Here is a 24,819-nt window from a genome sequence, read left to right as displayed (position 1 = left end):
TACCGCGCGGCCGCGAGGTCTCGGGCGAGGTCGACCTTCGTGGAGTCGGCGGCGTCGTGATGAGCGGGCTGCCTGGCACGTGGCGGCGCGGAGGCTCATGCTGTTTGGTCTGTCCACGCTGGTCCGACTGCACGACGTAGGACTGAAGCCGAATTCCATGTCCGAATTGGCGCTTAATTCGGCTCAAGTAGGTTTTACGCGGTCGTCATGTCCTAAAACAGATTTTCGATGAGGTTTCCAACCACGTCTAACAGTCGGCAACATCCGTCCATGACAAAATAGTGACTTTTCATTTGAAATGGTAGAAATCAAGTCCCTTTTTGTCATTTCATGTTGGGTGCCAAAGTAAAACACATTGTGGCATCGCGTTAAAACAGTAGCACCGCTTTGTTCCGCTGGTCACGATGGCAGCGGTCCTGCCAAGCTCGGCCCGATGGCTCTCGACGATTCGGAAGGGCAAGTCGGTCTCGAGCGCGCGATGGCTCAACCGCCAGCAGAACGACCACATCGTCAAGCAGGCCAAGCGCGAAGGCCTTCGGTCCCGCGCAGCGCTCAAGCTCCGCGAGATCAACGCGGTGCGACCGCCCAGCACCCGCAGCCATGGCTTCTGATGCATGCCGTAGAAATTCAACGTCGTGCGCAAAGGCAACGTTGTGATCGACCTCGGCGCCGCGCCTGGCGGCTGGACGCAGGTATGCGCCCCGCCTTCAAGCGACTGGCATGCCCATGGTTGTAGATTGCGATCGACGAGTGTCGAAAGGGCAGCCCGCCCGAAGACCCCGAGAAGCCCGGCAAAGTCAACGTCATTGCGATCGACTTGCTGCACTTTGTCGCGTTTCCAGGCGTCGGCGTCATCGTCGGCGACTTTCGCAAGCCCGAGATCCAGGCCAAGATCACAGACTACTTGGCCGGCCGGCAAGCCGACGTGGTCCTGAGTGACATGGCACCGTCCTTCTCGGGGCTTGGCTTCCGCGACAGCGAAGACCAGCTGCGTTTGTGCCAGAACGCATTGCGCATGGCGCAGCTCTACCTCAAGCCCGGCGGCCGGTTCGTCTCCAAGGTGCTGCGGTCGCCGGCCGGCGATCAATTCCGGCAAGAGCTCAAGCCGTTCTTCGAGCAAGTCAAGGCCATGAAGCCCGAGTCGTCGCGGCCCGAGTCGACCGAGATCTTCTTTATTGGCCTCGGCTTCAAGCGCCCGGACGAGTCGCAATAATTCACATGGGGAGAAAAGTCTCAAAGTCGCTGATATTAGTTGGGTACAGAGTGGAGGATGGGACGGCATCTACTTCTTGCGGAAGACGGTGAGCGCGATCGCAAGCACGGGCACGGCCACCGCCGCGGCCAGAAGAGACCAGTGGGGCGTCGAGGCGGTCGGCTTCGCGGCGCTGGGCACCTTGGCCGGTCGTCTATCACCCCACAATAGACGTATCAAGATCAACGTTTTGTTATCAAAAAGGGAAAAAACACAAGCAAATTACGCGTCCGTGAGGGCGTTGACACCCGGGAGGATCTTGCCTTCAAGGAGCTCCAAGCTGGCACCACCGCCCGTCGAGACGTGGCTCACCTACCGCATCGTGAGCGCGGTGCACCATCTTTATATAGCCTCGTACCTTGTCTTCCGTGTCAAACTTGACGCAGCACGTGGCAGTGTCACCGCCGCCGATGATCGTCGTCGCGCCCTTCTGCGTGGCCTCGACGACCGCGTCCATCACACCCTTCGTGCCCTGGGCTACAATAGACGAGAGGCATGAGCTGTGCAATCGCGATACTCGAACGCAGCGTACCGAACGCGTCAAACTCAAAGACGCCCATGGGGCCGTTCCAGACAATGGTCTTGGCACGCACGCAGGCCTCGGCGAAGATGGCCTTGGACTTGGGGCCAACGTCGAGACCCATCCAGCCGTCCGGGATGCCATCGGCTTCGTCGACGACCGACGTGTTGGCGTCGGCGGCAAACTTGTCGGCAATGATAAAGTCGACCGGGAGGTGGAGCTTGACGCCCTTGGCCTTGGCCTTCTCGACGATGTCGAGGACGATCTTGGCACCATCGGCGTCGTAGAGCGAGCCGCCAATGTTCATGTTGTCGATGACCTTCTTGAAGGTGAAGGCCATGCCGCCGCCGACAATCATCTCGTCGACCTTGTCGAGCATGTTCATGATGAGCTGGATCTTGTCCGCGACCTTGGCGCCGCCGAGGATCGAGAGGAACGGGCGCTCCGGCGCGTCGAGCGCCTTGGCAAAGTACACGAGCTCCTTGTCGAGGAGGAAGCCCGCGGCCTTGACCTCGAGGTCGACGCCGACCATCGACGAGTGCGCGCGGTGCGCCGTGCCGAACGCGTCGTTGACGTACACGTCGCCGAGCGTGCTGAGCGACGCGCGGAAGGCCGCGACCGCGTCCTTCGAGGCAGAGACCTTGTTGCCATCGGCGTCCTTGCCCTTGCCTTCCTCTTCGACGTGGAAGCGGAGGTTCTCGAGGAGGATGACCGAGCCGTGGACCGGGTCGGCGCACGCGGCCTCGACGTCGGGCCCGACGCAGTTGTCAAGGAACTGCACATCGCGGCCGAGCTTGGCCGAGAGGCACGTGGCCACCGGCTTGAGCGAGTACTTGGCGACGACGTTGCCGTCCGGGCGGCCGAGGTGCGACATCAAGACGACCGACTTGGCGCCCTGGTCCAGCGCATACTGGATCGTGGGCAGGGCCGCGTCGACGCGCTGCGTGTTGGAGATCTCGCCGTTCGCAAAGGGCACGTTGAAGTCGACGCGCATGAGCACGCGCTTGCCACGCACGTCGACGTCCTTGATGCTGACCTTGACCATGATGTTGCTTAGTGGTTCTTAGTGTGAGGACACTTGGAAAATGAGGTTGCCGCAGTCAGAAGGCAATCTCGCGGGCTCCGCGTATGTACGTACGAGAATGTACGGTCGTACATTCTGTGCATTCGACCTAGCAGCGACTCGAACGCTGTGGACGCCAACTGCACTCGATGGTGCAGACACTATGTCCAATGGGTTCTAGATAGGTAGATACATGTCCTTTGCGACGCGAGTACGTACTTATGGGCATGGCGCGGCCGCTGCGAGCGACGTACGCGGGACCGTACATGCGACATGCCAACGGAGCAATGACGTATCTGTGTCACCAAAAAGGATGCGCTGGGATTGGTTCAAAAGACACGGCGTTCAGCGAATCAGGTGCCACGTTCTATGCAAAGGACGCCATACAAAGCGGCTATGCAAACAATCCAGCAGCCGCGACTTGGGTGACTCTAGCCGCACGCAACAATCGCCTCGGATGCGCGCAAGAAGGATGTGGCGAACAGAAGAAAGCGTGGTGTTTTTAGTCTATTGCGTCCCCTTGACGTCGACGAGGGATTTCCTTGGAGAAGCGGGCTGCAAAGGCGCGCCGCGCTCACTTGAGCAGCTGCGAAAAGTCTTGCGGCGGCGACGCGTGCCACGCCAGCACACCCAACGCCACGGCGCTAAGCGTGACGGCAAACACTTGCAGAAGAAACGACGCGCCGAACGAGACACCCGAGGAGGCGAGGCCACCGGCGATCGCAGCCCAAGTAGCTAATGCTGCAATACCAAAGACGCAGCTAAAAGCCAAGCTCCACAGCGCAAGACGTGGCAGCGCGGGAAGCTTCCGCTTGCAGATCGTCACGTGCAGCACGAGGGTGAGGGCGGCAAGAAGGCCGCAGGCGACGCCAAACCCGGCAAGCACCAGCGCCGCCGTACCATGGCTGCTGCAGACGTTGTCCATGAAGTGCGCGAACGCCTCGTTGGGGATGCCCGCCGTCGTCGACAGCAGCGTCGAGGTGCTATACATCTCGCACACGCCTAGCATCGTCAATCACACGTCGATGAGAGTGGCCATGCCCGGTACCTTGGACCTTGGAGAGCGTGATGTTGTAGTCGATCGCACGGTTGTAGCCGAAGCAGTTGTTGAGCGCAGGCTCGGTCGCGGTGTGGAAGCAGAGGCCCCAGACGCCAGCCGTGAAGGCCGCCATGGGCGTCGACGGGCTCAGCGCAGACGTCGACCATGTGGGCATGGAGATGGCGACGATCGATAGCAGAGCTGCGAGGTTGCTCAAGAGGAGCGCGACGAGCTCGCGACAGACCGTCGGTGCCATCGCCACGACCTTTCGTGAAAAGATATGATGCGTGCGGCGGTCGTTAAACCGAGGGAGTTGCATTCCGTGACAGAGGGACCATGCGGCAAGGTACGATCAACGTCACCCAACGAGACCTCATGCCCTGCCCAGGCGTCGACCTCGAGTTCCCCGCCCATGATGCGACGACCGCGCTGCAAGGCCTCATTCGCCGCAAGCTCGGCGATGCGTATGTCGACCAGGTAGAGGCGAATGCGATGGCGCATGGACGCCCATGCGTCGACCTAGATTGTCGTTGCACCCATGACAGCGCCGCCCAACAGCCTCGACATGGCCAAGGTCGACATGGACGGCGATCGCGTGCGTGTCTCCGGTACGAGCGCAACGGCCATGGGCTACGCGCTGCACGCGTACCTCAAGCGCGACGTGCACGTCCATGCGGACTGGGACGACCACGCGCTGCCGCTGCCGCCGACGCTGCCACCGGTCACGGACCCGCTCGTGCTCAAGAAGACGTCCAAGGTCACGTACTACTTGAACGTGTGTACGTCGAGCTACTCGATGTGGTCGTGGAGCTGGGCGCAGTGGGAAGCGCACCTCGACTGGATGGCCCTCTGCGGTGCGATACCGGGACCTTCCCCGTCTTCTCAATCCGTGCGATCCTAGGTATCAACATGCCATTGGCGTTTGCGGGCCAAGAAAAGGTCTGGGCCGAGACCTTTAAGAAATTCGGCGTCGACGCTTCTGGCTTGGACGCTTTCTTTGCTGGCGCAGCGTTCCAAGCATGGGGTCGCATGGGCAACATCCAAGGCAGCTGGGGCCCGTACGGCCCGTTGCCACAGCACTTTATCGAGGACCAATACGCGCTCCAAGTGCGCATTCTGCAGCGCATGCGCGACTTCGGCATGCTGCCAGCCCTTCCAGCCTTTGCGGGCCACGTCCCGGCCGTGCTCCGAACGCTTTTCCCGGACGCCGCCATGCGCCAAGCGTCCCAATGGGCGGGGTTCCCCAAAGAGTACACGTGTGTCTACATGCTCGAGCCGACGGACCCGCTCTTCCACGCGATCGGTCGGGCGTTCGTCGCAACGCAGCGCGAAATCTATGGCGAGAACGTCTCGTCGGTCTACCAGACCGACATGTACAACGAGCTTTTGCCGCCATCGGCCGACGCCGCGTACTTGCACGCCTCCGCCAAGGCCGTCATGGACTCGATGCTGGCGTCGGATCCGAACGCGATCTGGCTCATGCAAGGCTGGCTCTTCTACTTTATGCGGACGTTCTGGACCAACGATGCGATTGCAGCGTACCTCGGCGGCGTCCCCAACGACCGCATGATCCTCCTCGACCTCTGGAGGTACATTTGCCCCTCTCGAATGGTCTCTCGATTCTAAAATCTGGTTTTTGTAGTGACGAGTACCCGGTCTGGAGCCGCACCGACAACTACTTTGGAAAAAGTTGGATCTACTGCGTGCTGCACACGTTTGGCGGCAACCTCGGTCTCCACGGGAACCTTCCGCAGCTCGCGAGCGCACCGATCGAGGCGCGTGCCAAGAGCGACGGCCACATGCTCGGCGTCGGTCTGACGATGGAAGGCATTTTTCAAAACTACGTGGTCTACGAACTTACGCTCGACATGGCGTGGAATTCGCAGCCGGTCGAGGTTGAAGCGTGGGTCGCCACGTACGTGCGCCATCGGTACGTCTACTTCTCCCTCCTACGAGACGCCGACCATCGTCCTAGGTACCATGACGAAAGCACGCAGGCACTTGCTGCGTGGCGTGAGCTTTTGCAGTCTCTGTACGCTGGCAAGTCGGCGCCGCGCTGCCTCCTCACGTACCGCCCGCACTGGAAGATGCTCAACAGCGCCAAAGCGGATACGATGGATTGCGTGCGCCGGGCGTACAAGGCCTTGCTGGACGCCGTCGTGGAAGCGCCAGAGCTCGCCCACCTTGATACGTTTACGCACGACCTCGTAGACATCGCCCGGGAGGCGTTGAGTGGCGTCGTAGCGGCCAAGTACCTGGCGTTCCGCGAGCTCTATACGACGCCGACGACGCTGCTCGTGACGCTCGAGACCGCGGCGGCTGGACTTTTGCACCTCATGCACCAGATCGACACGCTTTTAGGAACGACCGCAGCGTTCATGCTCGGTCCGTGGCTGGCGAGTGCCCAAGCCTGCGCGACGCCATCCACAGCAGATTATTTTCGCTACCAGGCGCAGAACCAAGTGACGCGGTGGGGCGAAGGCGACACGTTGAGTGACTACGCGGCCAAGCAGTGGAGCGGACTCATTGCGACGTACTACATTCCGCGCTGGACGCTCTGGCTCGACGGCGCGATCGCAGCCTTTGCGGCCAAGACACCGATGGACGAAGCCGCCGTGCACGCAGCGATTGGTGCGTTTGAAGTGCAGTGGCAGACGGCGCCCATCGACGTTCCGACGTTGCCGAGCGGTGATCCGACGTTGATTGCCGCCGCCCTCTACGCCGAGTACTGCGCCGAGTAATCGCCGTTCGGTCATGTGTGTTGCTAAGAAACGATTCCATCGAGTACGTGCTGCCCAGGCGCTGGCATGCTTCCGTTGCCACTTCGACAGTCGTAGACAGGATAGATCGTGATACCAGCGATGCTATGGCGAGAGCGGCCAGAGAGTAGTGTCCCATGCGATCCTGCATCCTTCTCGGTGGCTTCTGCGCAGGACTTGCTGATAGTACACCGCTTGTCGACCGAGCGCGCCTCAACCGCGCGCACGTTGGCCTGGCTACGACAGATACAGAAACGCGGAAGTGCGCGAGCTTCAAGTGCGCATTTGGTCTCTTACTCGACATTGAGGTACTGCTTGCCGGCTTCGTACGTCGAGATCATAATGGCACACGCCGGCGCGACCTTGGCCACGCGCGCCGAGAGGCCCGTCATGATGCCACCTACACAGCGCATGAGCTCACACTACTGCGGCTCGACGTACCGACGCCCTCGAGGCGGACGATATCGCGCAGCATGGCGTAGATCGACATCGTGGGCCGGGTCTCCATCACGCCTTTGGAGTAGTTTTGAATCTGCTGCTTGGTCTTGATGACGTCAAATGGCTGCGTGAGGACCGTCGAGACAGCGCCCGCCGTCGCGCCAGAGGCGAATGCAATGCCAAGGCGGACTTGGGCCGGCGTGCAATCCGTGTCGGTGGTATTGGCCGCCAGCGTTGTGAACTGCTGCTTGAGGACCTCGAAACTCGACCAGTAAAGCGCGGAGAAGGGCACGTCACGCGCGAGTGTTGGCGCGAGGCCGCGCCAGAGCGAGAAGAAGCCGTCGCTGACGCTGCTGCGCACGACGTAGAGGAACCCGCCGGCGTTCGGACTCGCTTGCATGCGCACGCGGATGAGCTCGAGCGGCGAGACGACCGTGGCCGCAATGCAGCGCGCAATACCGCCGGCAAAGAAGGGCGCAATGGGCGCAATGTCTGGGTAGTCGCGGCGCGCCTTGGACACGAGCATGTCGTACGAGGTAAAGTAAAAGACGGTGGAGGGCACGGCGATGAGGAGCATCGGCGACAAGCCGGCGTACAAGGCCGACAAGCCTTCGGTCCGGACGATGTGCGTCAGCGCATGCGCGGTGCCACGCAGCTTGGGCGTCGACGTCGACGATGACGGCGAGTGCATCGGGCAGTTGGGATGCAGCTCGTGCGCGCCGGCGTCGCTAGGCGATGGAAAGAGATTCGTGCGTGCTTTGGACACCATGTGGTCCATGAGCCCGTTCGAGAACGAGTAGTGCGTGCAGTAGCAGTACGTGGCCTAATAGCGTCGCCGTTGATGTATCGCGCATGGCCATGTCAGGGACCTGTACCGGCGTTGTCTTGACGGTTAGGACCGACGTCGTGGGCACTTGGGCCTGGAGGCGGGTCTTGGCCACCTCGAGCGCTACGCGACGCAGCTCAGCACGAGAAGGATGGAAGCGCATCGGACGTACGGGTGACCTAAAGCGCAGTCAGCATCCACGCATGGACGAGGTACATGATGCATGCTGTACCAGGAGCGCGGTGAGCAGCGCGCCCACCGAGGCGACGGACGACTTCTTCACCGACTCTTCCAGCGACCTCGGGCGATCCATGCCAGCCGGGTTCCCGTCGTTTCGAAAACCTGTGGGGATTGATGTCTGCCATCGAAAACCTTTGATTTCTTATATTGACATGGCCCATGACGTGGCAGCACGAGATGCTCTCGCGATTGAAATCCACCAAACGATGCAAAAATTCGAAAATGAAATTAATAACAGTGGATATTACGTCGATGCGGCACACGTACCCTTGTACTGGGATGCTAGCTCGTCCTGAGCTGAGCGTTGATACATCATGTGACGGACGCAGCAGCCTTGTATCGGCACGACAAAGAGCGCGCCGACTCGACGTACGACGCTCTCGAAACAAAGCGCCCTCAATTTAAATGCATCAGCAGGTGTGTGCCACAAGCGACTTCAGTTTACAGAAGATTCGATGTAATTTGTTGTGGTTTGGGCTCGCCTTGCGCACTGCTCGTTCGTATTCGCGCGCACTTGACACGGCGAGAGTGTTAGGTCGCGAGGGTGGATGATTTGCCTTGTGATTCGCAGACATCCGAGTACAATAATAAAAACCCTTTCCCAGAGGTCTAGAACCATCTCTTGGTCAGCTGGAGGATCTTGGTTCTCATAGTTCTCTCTGTCCCTCTGGAGAATGAACGAGTCACTGCACCCCTTCCTGGGCTTCTATTTTGGACTATTGCACTTGTCCAATTTGATTTATGGTGTCGTTTACGCTGCGTCCGTTTACGCTGCGTCCAACTGTGCGTCGTCTGTTGCCTCTATGACAATAAAGGCACACTTGTAGTTTATGTTGTTATCACGAGAGCGGTTTGGTACTTTGCCTCAACGTTAATTCTCTTTGTACCGGTCCATTGATTTACCGACATATGGCATCCTTGCATTGGGCGTCTCGGGTGCGACCTCAACTTCGATTTGCAAAGCGGCTGGAGCTTGGCGCATGCGCTCGTCGCGGGCAGCCTCCCTTGCCAGTCGCCACTTGCGGAGCAGGCATTTGCGGAACCTCGGAATCGCGCAGTGAAGCGCAACCATCGACCAGAATAGGTAGACCGTATAAAGCGTTACTGGCGACACCACGACCGCGATGATAAAGGCTTTGGCGACTGGGTCAAAGTCGACGGGCTCGGGCGGCGGTGGCGGCCCGCAAGCGCACAACGTGTCTTGGCCTGAAATCGGACACACTTGGTCGGTGCCGCAGCAGCACAACTGCGGTGTTAGCACCGTTCGATGCAAAAACGAGCCGCAGTACTTGCCGCTGGTGCCGGTGGGGCTCGCAGCGGAGCAGTGGCCCGTGGTTGCACATACTTGGCACGTCGATGGATTGACCGTCGTGCTGCTGTTGTTGTTGCTAGCACCCATGACGTACGTGGCAAGGACGAGCCAAAAAAGAAGTCGGACACTGATGGGATATGACGTCGGCATTGTCGTACGAAAGGTAGAATGTGGTCGTGGGGACGAGCGACCGCGTTGCAAAATTCAGCGAAAACGAGACAGTAGCACACTGCAACAACACCGAAACCTGCAAAAACATATGACTATGTGGGTACCACTGTGCGATTCTGATTCGGTGGAGGCTTTCTGTTCCCGGGTTCCCCACCGAGTGGTGGTCCGTAATGTTGATATCACGTCGGATTGTCCAACAAAACAAAAGTGTCATAGTGCAGTAGGTACGTACCGTCTTCATCTCGGAAAGTGCTGCGTCGCTGTCTTGGTGGGGAGGATGCAGCCGATCAAGATGGCTCCGTTGCCGTTAGCTTGGAGGTGCAAAATGTACAACAGGCACAGACAAAATTCGAAGTTCTTTCTTTTGTACCAACGAGCTGCGCAGAGCCACTTCAATGTCGCATCGACACTGGCGATCTGGCGAAAAGAAGCCCCTGATCGAATCTAGTTCGACGGGGCTTCTCGCTGCGTTGGCCTTGTCTGACGCAGGAGGCGAAAAAGCACAGCCCGAGATCTGGCCCGAGATGCTCTTCGTCAGCTTTACGGATTGAGAAACAGCTGGAAGCAAGCTATCTACTGTCCCTTGCGCTACTACTCTATCTACGTCAATAGCTGACCCCGAGCCATGAGCGCCCCTAAATCAGTGCGGTGCGTTACGTGTTTATGACATGTGAGAGAAACTGTGCTCGCGGGTCTGAAAGTACCATGATGTGTTGTTCTGCGCGTTGGGCATCTGGCTCATCGCTGAATATCGCAAGTGTCCTGGGATTCTGCGTTCCAGTTTGCAATTCAATGTCGCGGGTTCCATTCCTCTTCGCCGCTCTCGCCATCGCGGTGTCTGCCATCGCGCCAGTACCAACTACGCCGCACTTTCCGTGCTACGAGTGTGCTACGAACGGCAGCTGCGCCCACGCAAGCTGGACTGGCGACGCTGGCAAATACTGCGGCACGTTTTCCAGCAAGACCACGCTCGTGCCGCAGTGGTGCTGCTGCGCCGTGGCCCAAGCGTGTCCGGCTGCTGGTCGGGATACGCTTTGTGCTTGCGACGGGCCGACGCCGGCGCCCACTAAGCCCCCGGCCGATCTGACGGTGTGGATCTACCTCGGGTTCCTTCTCATGCCAGGCGTCATCTTCATTCTCTACACGCTGTGCCGTCATTGCTTTGGCACGGCCGACGAGACGTGGATTGAACAGCAATATGCACGCATCGAGGCCCATCAAACAGCAGAGGAAGAGCCAGACACTTCTCGTGCCGAAGCCGAAGCTTGCGCATCTGCGGCGAGGGCGGAGGCCAACCGCGAGTACAAAGCTCGTCGGATTGCGCAAGAGAAGGAGGCGCGTCGGCTCGCGCGCGAGGAAGAAGCTCGGCAGCGTGAGTTCGATCAAATTCCGCAAGCCATTTTCGTTTCGACGATTCCCACTTCTGCCAAAGACGCATCCCTCTGAATGCATACCGGTATTGGTCATACCATGCTACTTGTAGTACATTGCATTCCCATTAATCTCCATTTTCATGTGCAAAAGTGTGTTCGTTCGACAATAATGATGTGTTCAGTAGCATGGATAGATGAACAAACGAGAGCGTCTGCATGCTATCAAAGATAATTTCCACTCTGTTTTTTGCTTTGCTCGAGTTTCTTCCGAGTGTTCGTGGTTTCACGATCGCAATCCACGCCACACGTCGCATCTGTGTCCACAAGTGCATGGATCCGGGCCTCAATGATTGGTCATTTCTTCGCAATCAGATCGTAGACGACGGGTCGTGGCGCTCATGACATTCATTTTTTCTGGAAGCTGTTTCTGCGATACGCCGAGGGCAATCAGATCGTAGACGACGGGTCGTGGCGCTCATGACATTCATTTTTTCTGGAAGCTGTTTCTGCGATACGCCGAGGGCCAGAAGTGGTGCGAGCCGCAAGAAACGCTGCCGGCGATGAGCAGACACCTATTGAGTCGAGCTGACGGTCTACACCACGGTGTTTTGGGGGCTAACCGACCCGATTGTCGCGTCCGATGGCTCAAGGTCGCCGAACTTTATGTTGTGCGTCTTACAATCGTCGACATGTATGTCCATTCATATTGTACTCGGTCAGGGTTGGCAGGTACTGGTACTTTGTCTGAAAAGTGGAAAACGCCCAAAATTCACGATGGAAAAATGGAAACCCATAAGTCGGAGCTGCATTCGTTTAAAAGAAAAGTACATAGACGGAATGGCGCTTTTTGTTGAAAGCAAAGGTCCTGTCGAGAAATTGAGCGCGCAGCTCTTCGTGGTGGGTGCTGTCCCAGTCACTAGGCTTTTTAAATAATTGGTGTGTTGATCAACCAGGCGTGCCTGCTACAGTGTGCATAAGTTGGTTGACGTGGATATCGATCCTGTCGTGAGCGCCGCAGGCGCGCTCTTGGCTTGCATTGGGTTGTTGTGCTCCGGAGCGCGCGGAGCGAGTAAAATTTCAATCCACCATTTCCCATCACGAAACTGAGCATCAGAGACCCGAGGAAGGCAGAGGGTGCGAAGTGAGTGGGCAAGGACGCGCGAGTGGCTTTGACCGACTCCAGAAACAACGTTGACCCCAACGTGCTGTGCAATCGTCTCTAATATGTCGCGCAGAAGATCAGCTCGGACAACGAGGATGCTGTTGCAGCTGCCGTCGACCGTACGTTGTTCTTTCTGTGTGACATGCGAAATACCATCATTCTTGCTGACGTGGCAGCATCTGATGCCAGGCACCACAAGATACGCTTTGAGCGCCGAATTGAAATATTCGCCTCTTGGTCAGCGTTGTTGCAAGAGCCACGCGCGATCATCAAGACATAACAGCCAAAGAACGCGGGTTTCGTCAAGCCAACGTGCAACGTGCTCCAGTTTCTGGCTGAATTTGCGCATCGAGCGCATGGCCGCAGTTTGACTTTTACACCATCATGCCGACATGTGATCGCTTGCACCTTCTCGTTGCGTTGTTTCTTGTGTGTACGCATTTCGTTTCTGCTGAAGGCAACAGTAGCAGCACGATGTTCAATTCATCCACGTGCCAAGTGTGTGCGACCACGGGCCACTGCTCCGCCGCAAGTCCGAGTGGCGATGCTGGCAAGTATTGCGGCACCTTTCTGCATCGAGCGGCACTAATACCGCAGCTGTGCTGCTGCGGCATGAACCAATTGTGCCCGATTTCGGGCCAAGACACGCTCTGTGCTTGCGGGTCGCCGCCACCGGCACCGCCAGTGACAGCGCCACCGCTCAGCATCGGCAACGCGTTTGGAGTTGCTCTAGGCGCGGCGCCGGCAGCTTTTCTCGGTTTTTATGTTGTCTGGAATGTGTTTGCTTGTTACAGTCGGATACCACGGTGCCGCAAGAGCCTGGAGCTGCGGCGCGAGCGTGCAACACGAAGAGCAGCTCGCGACGAGCAGGCCCGCCACGCTGCGCAAGAGGCTGGCGACAACGCGGCATGGCAAGCCGAATTGGTCGCCACGTCCGATGTTGCAGCTTCTGGAACGCCGTATACGAGTAAATATGTGTACTAGCCCCTTGAGTGGTACAGATTGGTATAAACTAAAACATCTTAAACGTGCTCAGTAGCGGAGCATCCAAACCTATTTTTTAACAAGCGCCGCCGGCAAGCCTACAGATGAGCCCGTGAAGAAGATAACGGCGATTGGTCCTGTAGTCTGTCACTCCGGATTGCGACGTCGTTGCATCATGCAGATAACGCAAAAACGCTCATCCGTATGGTTGTAACGTCAAGTGCGACGCGTAGCCTCAACTATTAGTCATCGTGCAAGATTCAATCTGCATGCCATTGAATCTCGCACAAGTTCCGAGTCGATCTGCTCGGGTGGTGCTATCGGCGGGTGGTCGCAAACACAGGTGATATTGGGCAAGCAGACCAAGGGGACGTCGGGACAAGCAATGGAATGCCGGTATAAGGGTATCATAGAACACTTCCGTGGCGAAGGGATGGCTGCGAAAATTCAGCAATTGAAATTGCGCCCACCACGGCAAGGAATAAAATACCTACACCTACGAAAACACATGTGTGACCCATGTGACGTCGGTTTTGTCACGTCAAAATGATATCGTCCGTCATGCCGGGGGATCGCCAAGCAAGGATTCGGCATGGAGCCAGGAGTACAGTGTGCAGGCATGCCACATACAACTGACCGATATCGGGTGCTTCTTGATTGAACTTGTGTATATTGAGTAAGTAGCCAAGCAGTAAATATTGCTCAGCTACTTGTTTGCTAAATGTACGTACGTCGTGGCGGGAAACGTTGCCAACGAGCTGCACAGTAGCCACATCAATGCATCGCTCGCGCATCGACACGGACGCGCGTTTTTGATCACATATTAGTTGTTATGACTCTGGCTCGTCGCTGAATATCGCATGTACAAGTGTCCTGGGATTCTGCGTTCCAGTTTGCAATTCAATGTCGCGGGTTCTATTCCTCCTCGCCGCTCTCGCCGTCACGGTGTCTGCCATCGCGCCAGTACCAACAACGCCGCACTTTCCGTGCTACGAGTGTGCTACGAACGGCAGCTGCGCCCACGCAAGCTGGACTGGCGACGCTGGCAAATACTGCGGCACGTTTTCCAGCAAGACCACGCTCGTGCCGCAGTGGTGCTGCTGCGCCGTGGCCCAAGCGTGTCCGGTTGCCGGTCGGGATACGCTGTGTGCTTGCTATGGACCGACACCGGCGCACCCAACACCCGTGGCCGACTCGAGACTTCGGATCTTCTTCGGGCTCCTTTTCGGACCGGGCGTCATCTTCATTCTCTACACGCTGTGCCATCATTGCTTTGGCGCGGCCGATGAGACATGGATAGGACAGCAATATGCTTTTGGTAATCCAACCAGCGCCATTGAGGTCGACGACGCCGACGCCGAAGCTTGTGCTGCCGAAGCCGAAGCTCGCGCATCTGCGGCGGCCGCTGAAACGCGACGGCTCGAGGCCAGCCGCGAATACAACCCGCGTCGGCTTGCGCAAGAAAATAAGGCGCGTCGGGTCGCGCGCGAGGAAGAAGCGCGGCAGCGAGATTTCGATCAATATCCGCAAGCCATCCTGGTCTCGACGATTCCGACTTCCACCAAAGACGTGACCCTAGGATAACGCCCGAGTACGATGTATTTGTATTTGAATTATGAATCATGTACAATGTAAGGTTCTAGTATATCGTTTCTATCAATAAGTTCTAGTCGCTTGGAGGGTAGAGTCCTTGACATCAGATTATGTCTTCCAGTAGAGACGCCGACGCATTGTCGACGACAGGATCGTCAAGCATGGCGCTTCTGTCGCTCCCGAGCCGCCCTACGCGACTTGTCTAGGACATCATTGAAAGTGGTAAAACCGCGCGCGCTTACGTCCACAAAACTGATGCGCCCAGCACGGATCTGTGCTTCAATGATTGGTCAATAAAATGTCTTTGTACATATCGGCTCAGATCTGGCACTAGTGCACAATCGATCGTCCCTCTGGTGTCGAATCTTGCGAGGTCTTTGTCACTGCGGCGTGTGAATATTTTTTGTCGCTTGCTGAATTTTCGCCGCCAGCCTTTTGCCATCATACCATTCCGCATTTTACTATAGCATGCCGCCATTCCATCATTGCTTGGCCCTTCTTCTTGGTCTGGTCACCCTCTTGGTTTGCGCGGACAACAGCAACAGCAGCACGATTCCATCCACGTGCCAAGTGTGTGCGACGACGGGCCACTGCTCCGCTGCAAGTCCGAGTGGCACCAGCGGCAAGTACTGCGGCGCCTTTCTCCATCGAACGGCGCTGACACCGCAGTTGTGCTGCTGCGACGCGGGCCAAGTGTGCCCGATCGTGGGCCAAGATACGCTCTGTGCTTGCGGGCCGCAGCCGCCGGCACCACAATATCCGGACGAGCCACTCAGCATTACAGCCCTTTGCCTTACCGGTGTCTTTGGGGGACCAGCGGTCTTGTTTACCGTCCATGGCCTCTGGTCGTGCTTCGCGGGGAACTTTTTCATTCCGAGGTGCTACAAGAGCCTGCAACTACGGCGTGAACGTCGCGCACGAGAATGGGCCGCACGAGCGGCCGCCCGCGAAGAGCAAGCACGTCAAGCCACAAGCGGCGCGCCATGGCACAGTGAAGCGGTCGATATGCCCGAGGCAAGAACGCCGTATACTTCAAGTGTGCGTAAATATGTAGTCTAGCTTGGTCGTGCCAAGTTTGCAGACCCATCTGTAGAGTATTATTGTCAAGGCCATACACCCTTGTTTTTATGGCCTTGATATTGTCAAGTTTATCAAATGACGTTTCAAAATCATCTATCCATATGACCTTGGCGCGTATGTGTGACGACACTGAGAGGCAGGTGTTGTTGTTGAAATGGGTTGTCTGTTACAATAGATAAAACTATGCGAGATAAATTGTCGGACTTTCTTTGTTGTGTACACTCGGTTGAGGAACTTGATCTGGGCAGGCGGAGACAGGAGCGCGATCCGCGGGACAAGGTGCTGGTGCGGCAACTCGTGTTGGGCGAGGAGCCGTAGAAGCCGACGTAGCGCAGGCTGCTCGGGCTCTTGAACGAGGCTGTGGTGCAAGTGAAGTTGAGCGACCCGCGCCGCCTTGACGGCAATCGTCCAGACACTGAGAGGCAGTCCAGAGTAAGAAGTAGAAGAAGGAGGATGATAAATGTGTATGGATGGACGACCGAGTGGCATAGACTCATCAGTAAGAAATATAGAGCGACAACGTGCTGCGACCTCCAGAAAAAGCGAGGACAACGACAAGGCACCAGGCAGTTGTTTCGACCCATGTCCTTTCCGTCCTGCGTGACATGCATAAGACCATCATTCTTTCTTCTACGTGGCAACATTGCCAGCGATTGTAGAAGATTCAATTCGAGGGCGATGAAATCTTGGCCCATTGGCGCAGCTTTTTCAACACGAGATCCAAGCACAACAAGGCAAACTCTAGCATTAAAAAGTACGACTACCAACTTTAATTTCTACGTGCCGGCTCGATGCGCAAGTGCTCTTCAACGTAGAGGTGCGATCGATGTCATACCAACCCAGTGTGAATAAAATGAAAACTACAGTAGTACTCGTAAATCGTTGGCACTAGCAAATGATACTCTGCATAAGTCGTCAATTAGCAGCATCTTATTTCGGATACACGGGCGTTGCGTGCGCAACGTAGCGCGCGCCAGGCACCTCGGTGACGACCACGAGCTGCCGCGCAGCCGCTTCTCGGCGTTCCCGCGCAGCTTGTACATCGGCTTCGCGCTGACGAGCGGCCTTCTGACGCTTACGCTCCTCACGGCGCTCTCGACAACGTGTAATGCACGAGTCGACTGCGTTCCAGAGCAGAAACCCAGGGTAAAAGAGGAGAAATGGCGCCACCGTCGACGCGAGGATATAGACCCAGCTGTAGTCGTACGAAGGCACGTAGGGCGCGGCCGACTGGACGCTCGCGCACGCACACACCGTGTCGTGGCCAGGCGTTGGGCAAATCTGCGCGACGGAGCAGCAACACGGCCCCAAAGCCTTCACCGTTGTGTTGAGAAAGAAGACGCCGCAGTACTTGCCGGCGTCGCCGACCGAGCCGGCCGTGAGGCACCGGCCAGTGTTGGCACACTCTTGGCAGGCAGAGAGAGTCGGTGTCGGTGTCGTCGTGCTCCCAGCCGCGCTGTCGACGGTGGTAAGAAGCACCAGAAGTGTTAAAAGGAGGCGGTGCGTTGTCATGGTTGCGGTGTTTTGAAAAGTGACCGTGTTTGGATCGCAACCGACCGGAGAACAACATGCCAGCCCATCATTCCTCGCAATCCGATTCAGCAAGACAACACCCAAATCGTCTTTCCTCGCATGCTCGAGATGCATGTCTCGTTCTGTAAGCTACTCACCGCGCGCACCGTCATTGTGTAGCACGCAACCCACCTGCAGAGTAGCCGTATGATCTCGCCCCCCAGCTGTTCGTTTCAAAAACCTCTGGGTGCTGTACCAGAGGTGTGGGACAGGTTGTTGTTGTTGAAGTGGGTCTACTATTACTATAGATACCGGTAAGACTATGCTAAATAAAATTGTCGGACTTTCTTCGTTGTGTGTAACGTTACTCGGTTGAGGGACTTGATTTAGGCAGGCGGAGGCAGGAGCGCGAAATTGGTGTGCGACAGGTTTTGTCAAGGGAATAACCTTGGGTTTTGTGCACGTACTGGTAGGCGAGTCTTCTTGCCTTGACAAGACAGGCGTGGTGGGCACGACTGCACTCTAGCTATTTTGCACACGCGGGTACGATTCCGTATTGACGCCTTGAAGACCTCGGATGACGATGCACAAAATGACATTTTTCTTACGTGGACTATCGCCGTGGGATACCGCTAAATCTGGCGTCGCGTTCTCGAATGGATTGTCGCGGGTAACTGCCGTTGGGTCCTCGAGCCACCGCTGGCACGGCTCCCCTCTACATCGATCGACAGCGTCAACGGCGAGCTCGTACACTAGAGTGGAAGACGAGCCCGAGTCCACAATACAGTCTGCGATTTGTGTCAAATCCACATTGTCCTTAAATACAGTTGTCGAATCGCCCGTTATTACTTTAAAGTCCCAGCATACACGGGCGTCGCTTGGGCAACGTACATGGCGGTGGGCGCGGGAATCTCGGAGACAATCACGGCTTGTGGCATCGCGGCCTCGACCCGCTCCTGCGCGGCTTGTTCGTCGCGTTCGCGCTGCCGCTTCGCTCGCTCGCGTTGCTTGGCAGCCTTGCGCTGCCGGCGCTCCGCGCAACAATCGTTGCACCCGTCGATGCATCCGACGCCGCAGCAGCACAGACCATATAGGACGAAGGGGCCAACCGTCGACGCGACGATGATGACCCACGTGTAGTTGTACGAGGCCTTCTCCGGGGGCGCCGTCTTGACGCCGGCGCAGTCACACACGGCGCCTTGGCTCGGCGTCGGACAAATCTGTGCGACCGAGCAGCAGCAAGCTTGGGATGTCAGCGCGACCTTGTCGAGAAGGATGCCGCAGTACTTGCCAGCATCACCGTTGGGACCCGCGTTGAGGCACCGACCCGTCGAGGCACACACTTGGCAAACCGACACCATGGGTGCTGTGGTTGTGGCAGCATCCACAGCCGAGATGAAGAGAAGGAGTAGCAGAAGCAGTGGACGCATGATCGAGAGAATTGAAAAGTGAAATGTGGGGGATTGGGCGGCGACAACGTAGCAGACCATCATTCCTCGCTTGCGATTCGGCCGACCGCCACCTGGCAACGTCCAGCAACGAATCAAAAGCGTTGTTGTTGTTCAAGTACCGTACCAGGCGCAGCCAGGAGCGCGATCCGCGGGACAAGGCACTCGTGTTGGGCGAGGAACCGGAGTAGCCGACGAAGAGCAGGCTGCTCGGACTCTTGAACGAGACTGTGGTGCAAGTGCAGTTGGGACACGCGCCGCCTTGACGGCAATCGTCCATGGACTTGGGAGTGCTAGGTCGGCGCGAAAGACGCGATCGTTCCGGACTCGCCAGACGTGGAACCATATGCAGGCGCGGGCCAGAGGTAGCGGAACGCGGCTTGGTGCATATTGAAGGCCACTCTAAAGCGACGTTCCAGCTACTAGAGAAGAGACGCTTCGATGCGCAAAGGAAGACGCCGCCTGTGATCGGCAGGGGTCGCTTTTTGGAAACGACACGCAGAAGCACGCACGCAAGATAGCAAACGAGGGAGAGACGTTGACGGTCAAGGATGCGTCGGGCGTCGCTGAACAAGCGTCAAGGAAAAAATAAACGAACGTGTTATCTTCGCTGTTACAAAGACGTCGCATGCGTCAAGACGAGCAATAATCAATCTCGGATTTCCATGATCGAATGTCACAGGTGCTCCACCCACAACGTATGGTTTTTCAGAGGTTTTTCTGGTGTACGTTGGCTCACTCTCTTGAATCAGCGGGTCAAAATAGACTGAAAGTACTTTGAAAGCCTTCACCTCTCGTCTATTGTCCGCATTGAGCGCTCTTGCTCTTGCGCTGGCAGGAAGCAGCACCCTTGCCGAGACGTGCTTAAATCCTCTCTATTAAAAACCCATGTACATGTAGCGACCCTGTACACCTGTACACCATGTCGCTTAGACCATCACTCCGCCACAATCCGACACACACAAGCGTTCGAGTTTGCACTTTCTATTTGGCGTCGACCATGCAGCGCCTTCTGCGTCCGACCTCGCGCATGGTGCGACATCGCCGCTTCCCGCAGCCGCTCCTTGGCGTGCGTCGATTCACCTCCCGGCACACGGACCCTGCGCCCGACTTGGACCCGGCATCAATGCTGGGCATCGCCGCCGTCGGTGTCGCGGTCTGCGGCGTCATCTACTACTACGACACCAAGGATGCCAACGCGTTCAAGATGATTCCCATCACCGACGCCTCCCAGTGCCACAAGAAGAGCCATGCCGACCGTGGGCCGCAGTCGGTGCCCAACAGCTCATTCCAGCGTGTGTCGCAGTCCAAGCGCCTATCACTGAGCGTCCTTGAAGCCAGCGGGGTGCGCCATGCATCGCTCGGCGGCGTCACGTGGATCGAAGACGACGGGATGCACTACTACGAGCAGTCGTACTGGAACGACGAGGCCGCGTACACCATGTCCAGCGCGGACGCCGAAGCGCTGCGCAATGCCACGTACGAGCTCCACGCCATGTGTCTCCAGGTCGTCGACCGTGTCGTCGCCTCGGACGCACTCCTTGACGTGTTTGAGATTCCGCCCAACTTGCGCCAAGCGGTGCGCGACTCGTGGGCGCGGCGGGACCCGGACCTCCTCGGGCGCTTTGACTTTAGCTGGGACGGCACCGGGCATCCCAAGCTCCTCGAGTACAACGCCGACACACCAACCGTGCTCGTCGAGTCGGGTGTCGGGCAGCGCTTGTGGCAGTCGCACGTGCTCGCCGACTCGAAGAAGCTATGGTGCTTTAACGAGATCGAAGACCGGCTCAAGGCGGCGTGGCCCAAGGTCGTGCCCAAAGGCGCCCACGTGCATCTCGCCGGCACCAGCGCGACGATCGAAGAGATCGAGCACGTCGCGTTCATGCACCGCATGGCTCTCATCGCGGGTCTCGATGCGGACGTCGTTCCCATCAGCAGCGTCTCGGTTGATGGCGATGGCCACCTCGTCGATGGAACGCACGCCCGCATCGATTACCTCTGGAAGCTGTACCCGTACGAGTGGCTCGCATCCGAGGCCTTGGGCGACGGCCTCTTTGTCGATACGCCGGGCGAAAACAAACGGCTGCTCGAGCCGGCGTGGAAGCTCGTCCTTGGCAACAAGGCGCTGCTCGCACTCCTCTGGGAGATGTTTCCAAACCATCCCAACTTGCTTCCTGCCACGTACGACCGCGACGATATCCTTAATGGGATGATTGCTGGCAACATTGTCGCCAAGCCAAAGTACGGCCGGGAGGGCGCCGGCATTCTCTACTCGGGGCGCTACAAGTCCAAAGCCGAGTTCGTCGATGCGGCCGACAAGGCATCGACGCTGCCGACCGAGGGCGTTGATGGCGTCGTCGAGCTCTACATGGGTGCCCCGGTGTACCAGGCGTACCACGCCACGTCAAAATTCGCGCTGCGCAATATCGTACTCGGGTCATGGGTCGTCCATGGCGCCCCCGCGGGCTTCTGCGTCCGCGAAGACATTGGCGCGACAACGAACGACAATAGCTGCTTTGTACCGCACTGCATCGACGGCCCGCGCTGCTCGAAAGGATCGTTGCCCGAACTTTCGCCGGCGCAGAAGATGCTGTTGCATAGCTTGTACCAGGACGACGCGAACGCGGTCCGAAAGGACGCGAGCTGGAGCACCTACTTGAGCACGCCCTTCTTTCGATCGTCGACGGCGGCCTCGACAGGCGCCACGGCGGCGCGACCACCGCCACCGGCGACGACGCCGGAGAACGCCAAGGCTCAGGCGTATGCCGCCAAGCGCGGGCGATCGACGCGGTATCCCCGCAGCGGTACCGCCGGTGGCGTCTCGCGCGAGACGGTGCACAGGGCATGCGCGGCGGCGCGCGTGCGTCGTCCTAAAAAACGACAAACAAATACAACGAGATCGACACATACGAGCTGCTTCTGTGCATAAATCACGTGGGAACTCGAAGGAGCGTGGCATCCACTCCGGCCAAGCTGAATGCAGTGGGCTTGGGTTTTCGAGGTCGCATCAAGGCAGAGGCGGTATGCCTATGCGGCGGGCGACGAGGTTGTTGTCGTTGTTGGCAGTCGCCAGTCTGGCATGGCTCAAGCGACGCAAAGTGCAATCTGGTTCAAAGATCCTTTGATCCAGGGACGTCCACAGACGGCGCTGCCACGTCATGCTTGGCATCGATCCCGAACGTTCCCTTCGTGGCTTGGTGCCAAGTGGGCACGGTAACCCCGCCATCTGTTGCGGCCTGTCCAGCCCCGTATCCGGTCATTTTCAAAATGGCCAGCTACCTCCCGACCGTCGACGACTGGGCGCCGGTCGCCGCGTCGATCGCTGCCACCACGACGCCCGTGCTTGTGCTCTTTGGTGCGTCGTGGTGCGCGGCCAAGACCAAGAAGGTGGTGTCGGCCAACGAAGCGCTCCTCGCCGGCCGCAGCGACATCGTACGTCGCCATCATCATCTCTTCTACGCAATGCGCATGCATCGAATCGTAGGCGGCGTACTACGTCAACGTCGATGGCATGGACGACGACGACGTCATGGACCTTGGCGTCGGCGAACTCCCGTACTTCCAGGTGTACACCAACGGCGCCCTGCTCGATGGGTTCAAGGCGCTCGACGACGACGCGGTGCGCTTCCTCGTGCCACCAGCATTTACTCAAGTACGATATTGCACTAGACGTCCAAGAAGGTGGTGCGCCACGTGGGCTGGAACGGCGCCGTGGGCTCCGTCGACGCGGCGGACGCGCTCCCGGCCGTCGACTACGACGCGCTCTTCGCCGTCGTCGACAAGTACACAGCGGGCGAGACCGACTTTATTGCCAACACGGCCAACGTCGCCGCCGCGATCTGGCACGCGTTTTACGCCGCCGGGCGCCCGATCAACTGGTCGGGTTTTTACTTTAACCGACCGACGAGCGCGGCGCCAAGTGCGTCGCCGACGGACCTCGACGCGCGGCTGCTCGTGCTCGGTCCATTCCAGGGCAAACCCGCGTGCAAGCGCATTAAATTTCACAGTGGCGTGTGCGGCGCGGCTGCCTCGACCCGTGTGATCCAGGTACTTACTCGATATCGATTGGGCGACTGAGCGCTTTAACTAGCGCATTCCCGACGTACACCTCTTCCCGGGCCACATTGCTTGCGACGACGCGTCGCAGTCGGAGATTGTGCTGCCGATTCTGCTGAACGGCGTCGTCCTTGGCGTCCTCGACCTGGATTGTCCGCACAAGAATGGGTTCCAGCAAGCAGATGCCGACGGTCTCGGGCGCATCCTCGACCTCTTCGTGCCCCGGACCGAGTGGGTGTCGTTGACGCTGCCCATTACTGCGTTTGTCCTGTGCAAGGTGTGTGTGGGTGGTGCGGCTCTGGTGCTCTGTGACTGCGTGCCTCGAGCACATATCGAGGTTTGTGAGGGCGAGGCCAGCCGATACCTCTTTCAAAGGCTCTTGCTGGAATGGGTACCGTGTGCATGGGTCAAGCCAAGAAGGCTACAACAACGATATTAGTTGGATAGAGCTCGATGCGATGCGTGATAAGAGAGTTGGATGTCGGGACAAAGGACCGCCAACTCGCGACGACATGTAGACTGCATCTTCCTTGCACCAGTGTCTACCGTCTCTGACTTTTTTAGATTCGCATACGCCTGGTCCTCGACGCTGGCGTCGTTCCGGCACCGGTCGTGTCCTCCAAGGGAAATCAATCATTGTATTTCCTTGGTGGCCTCGTGCTCGTTGAAATACAATACAAGTCTTTAATGACACGTTCATCTCGCTCTAGTACATTTCCAATCCATAGTTTATATACACCTATCCTATTCCAATCTGACGGCACTACATAACGTCTACGACGACGCGGCGACGAGCGTGCGGAGCGTCTGGAAGATCTTGATCGGCGCCGAGAGACCGACCATCTTGATGACCGGGCCCGGCATGTAGCCGCCAAAGTCCACGTTCGCAAACATCGTCACGTCGCTGTGGCCGTCGTCGCGGCGCGAGACAACGTAGCCCGAGAGCAGCGCTTGCGCGCGCACGAAGCCGGACTTGGTCGGGCACTTGTCGGTCGTGACGGACCGCGACGCAATGATGAGACGACCGTCCGGCAGCGTCTGCACCGTCGTCGTCGAGCAAAAGTCGCGGGGCGCCACAAAGAGAACGCCAATCGTCTCGAAGTACCGGAGCTCCATGGTCGGGCTCAGCTGCTCGACGATTCTCGCCGACTTGGTAAACTTGTCGAGCTGCGGCGCTGCGCTAATGTCGGTGAGAAGCGCGACAACGCGCTCTGGCGACGCGTGGACGATGCCCGTGGTCCGCATCGCCGGCCACTCGCAGTTCTTGATATCGCCGTGGTGCACCTGGATGCCGTCTTTGGACGGGCCCACGTGCCAGCCGCCGAGGCCATAGCCGTTGATGCGCTCGAGCAGCATGTTGATCGACGTCTTCTCGTAGCCCGATGTGTCGGCCAGGACAGCACTGAGGTCGACGACAGGGTGCAGCCACTCGGGCGCAATGATCTCGGGCTTGTGGAGGTCGGTCGTCGGCTTGGTCATCTCGGTCTCGGCGCTGGTTGTAGAGTGAGGCGCGTGTTGCAAATCAAATCCACCGGATAACGTGGCAATTACCGGATACCACGTGGAACCACTCGCCGCCGCTCTACGCACCGTGGTATTAGTCACGCGGTGTCCACGAATTAGCCTAATTCCTACGTTAAAACGTCGCACAGGAACGAATTACATCGCTCAGCGTACGAATTAGCAATGATTGCGGCGGCCACAAACTTTGTCATCGGCACATGGCAACAGAAGAGATCGCCCGCCTGGATTACTGGGCCGTCTGCGTTCAGAACGCGCAAGTGTCCTACGCCCAGTGGCCCACGTGCCACGGGCAGTGGCCCAAATATTTGCCGCCAAAATTTTTTTCGAGTAAATTGAGCAAACGAAGTCCAAGTTGACGTCGGGAAGCCAACACGTTTTGGCTCTTTCGGTAATCGGTCGGTGGATGGCTACCTTCCCACCCAGGTGCGCTTGCTGTACGATGACGGCAGGCGATGCATTTCAGCAGT

General features: G+C 58.0%; 11 protein-coding genes across 11 annotated transcripts; 5 read left to right on the top strand and 6 right to left on the bottom strand.

The window, feature by feature from the left end:
- Nucleotides 1–367: 367 nt before the first annotated feature.
- On the top strand, nucleotides 368–1,238 carry SPRG_09841 (ribosomal RNA large subunit methyltransferase J). Its single transcript, XM_012349491.1, has 3 exons — nucleotides 368–575; nucleotides 624–692; nucleotides 737–1,238. Exons 1-3 carry the CDS (start codon nucleotides 405–407, stop codon nucleotides 1,211–1,213), a joined length of 717 nt encoding a protein of 238 aa, XP_012204881.1. The 5' UTR covers nucleotides 368–404; the 3' UTR covers nucleotides 1,214–1,238.
- Nucleotides 1,223–2,858, bottom strand: SPRG_09840 (phosphoglycerate kinase 1). Its single transcript, XM_012349490.1, has 4 exons — nucleotides 1,785–2,858; nucleotides 1,611–1,729; nucleotides 1,479–1,564; nucleotides 1,223–1,406 (listed from the first exon to the last, which is right to left on the bottom strand). The coding sequence occupies exons 1-4, from the start codon at nucleotides 2,815–2,817 to the stop codon at nucleotides 1,283–1,285; spliced, it is 1,362 nt and encodes a 453-aa protein (XP_012204880.1). The 5' UTR covers nucleotides 2,818–2,858; the 3' UTR covers nucleotides 1,223–1,282.
- Nucleotides 2,859–3,409: 551 nt separating this feature from the next.
- Nucleotides 3,410–4,130, bottom strand: SPRG_09839 (hypothetical protein; the record flags this gene model as incomplete). The annotated part of the gene is made up of 2 exons (XM_012349489.1): nucleotides 3,410–3,837; nucleotides 3,884–4,130. The coding sequence occupies 2 exons, from the start codon at nucleotides 4,128–4,130 to the stop codon at nucleotides 3,410–3,412; spliced, it is 675 nt and encodes a 224-aa protein (XP_012204879.1).
- Nucleotides 4,131–4,183: 53 nt separating this feature from the next.
- Nucleotides 4,184–6,665, top strand: SPRG_09838 (hypothetical protein). Its single transcript, XM_012349488.1, has 6 exons — nucleotides 4,184–4,220; nucleotides 4,263–4,351; nucleotides 4,398–4,728; nucleotides 4,776–5,463; nucleotides 5,517–5,804; nucleotides 5,850–6,665. The coding sequence occupies exons 1-6, from the start codon at nucleotides 4,211–4,213 to the stop codon at nucleotides 6,613–6,615; spliced, it is 2,172 nt and encodes a 723-aa protein (XP_012204878.1). The 5' UTR covers nucleotides 4,184–4,210; the 3' UTR covers nucleotides 6,616–6,665.
- A 197-nt stretch (nucleotides 6,666–6,862) lies between these two features.
- Nucleotides 6,863–8,060, bottom strand: SPRG_09837 (hypothetical protein; the record flags this gene model as incomplete). Its single annotated transcript, XM_012349487.1, has 3 exons — nucleotides 6,863–7,033; nucleotides 7,075–7,894; nucleotides 7,947–8,060. 3 exons carry the CDS (start codon nucleotides 8,058–8,060, stop codon nucleotides 6,927–6,929), a joined length of 1,041 nt encoding a protein of 346 aa, XP_012204877.1. The 3' UTR covers nucleotides 6,863–6,926.
- Nucleotides 8,061–10,412: 2,352 nt separating this feature from the next.
- On the top strand, nucleotides 10,413–11,066 carry SPRG_09836 (hypothetical protein; the record flags this gene model as incomplete). The annotated part of the gene is made up of 1 exon (XM_012349486.1): nucleotides 10,413–11,066. The coding sequence occupies one exon, from the start codon at nucleotides 10,413–10,415 to the stop codon at nucleotides 11,064–11,066; it is 654 nt and encodes a 217-aa protein (XP_012204876.1).
- Nucleotides 11,067–14,042: 2,976 nt separating this feature from the next.
- SPRG_09835 (hypothetical protein) lies at nucleotides 14,043–14,712 on the top strand (the record flags this gene model as incomplete). Its single annotated transcript, XM_012349485.1, has 2 exons — nucleotides 14,043–14,398; nucleotides 14,481–14,712. The coding sequence occupies 2 exons, from the start codon at nucleotides 14,043–14,045 to the stop codon at nucleotides 14,710–14,712; spliced, it is 588 nt and encodes a 195-aa protein (XP_012204875.1).
- A 2,030-nt stretch (nucleotides 14,713–16,742) lies between these two features.
- Nucleotides 16,743–17,324, bottom strand: SPRG_09834 (hypothetical protein; the record flags this gene model as incomplete). The annotated part of the gene is made up of 1 exon (XM_012349484.1): nucleotides 16,743–17,324. The coding sequence occupies one exon, from the start codon at nucleotides 17,322–17,324 to the stop codon at nucleotides 16,743–16,745; it is 582 nt and encodes a 193-aa protein (XP_012204874.1).
- Nucleotides 17,325–18,150: 826 nt separating this feature from the next.
- On the bottom strand, nucleotides 18,151–18,763 carry SPRG_09833 (hypothetical protein). The gene has a single exon (XM_012349483.1). The coding sequence runs from the start codon at nucleotides 18,752–18,754 to the stop codon at nucleotides 18,170–18,172; it is 585 nt and encodes a 194-aa protein (XP_012204873.1). The 5' UTR covers nucleotides 18,755–18,763; the 3' UTR covers nucleotides 18,151–18,169.
- Nucleotides 18,764–19,772: 1,009 nt separating this feature from the next.
- On the top strand, nucleotides 19,773–23,173 carry SPRG_09832 (hypothetical protein; the record flags this gene model as incomplete). Its single annotated transcript, XM_012349482.1, has 6 exons — nucleotides 19,773–21,562; nucleotides 22,048–22,204; nucleotides 22,257–22,391; nucleotides 22,442–22,819; nucleotides 22,863–23,098; nucleotides 23,155–23,173. 6 exons carry the CDS (start codon nucleotides 19,773–19,775, stop codon nucleotides 23,171–23,173), a joined length of 2,715 nt encoding a protein of 904 aa, XP_012204872.1.
- Nucleotides 23,174–23,517: 344 nt separating this feature from the next.
- On the bottom strand, nucleotides 23,518–24,318 carry SPRG_09831 (hypothetical protein). Its single transcript, XM_012349481.1, has one exon. It carries the CDS (start codon nucleotides 24,305–24,307, stop codon nucleotides 23,603–23,605), a length of 705 nt encoding a protein of 234 aa, XP_012204871.1. The 5' UTR covers nucleotides 24,308–24,318; the 3' UTR covers nucleotides 23,518–23,602.
- Nucleotides 24,319–24,819: the final 501 nt, after the last annotated feature.

The sequence above is a fragment of the Saprolegnia parasitica genome (genome assembly GCF_000151545.1).
Source record: "Saprolegnia parasitica CBS 223.65 unplaced genomic scaffold supercont2.54, whole genome shotgun sequence".
Classification (NCBI taxonomy): Eukaryota; Oomycota; class Saprolegniomycetes; order Saprolegniales; family Saprolegniaceae; genus Saprolegnia; species Saprolegnia parasitica.
Note: the sequence above shows the minus strand (reverse complement) of the source record. Positions and strands in the feature narration are given on the sequence as shown.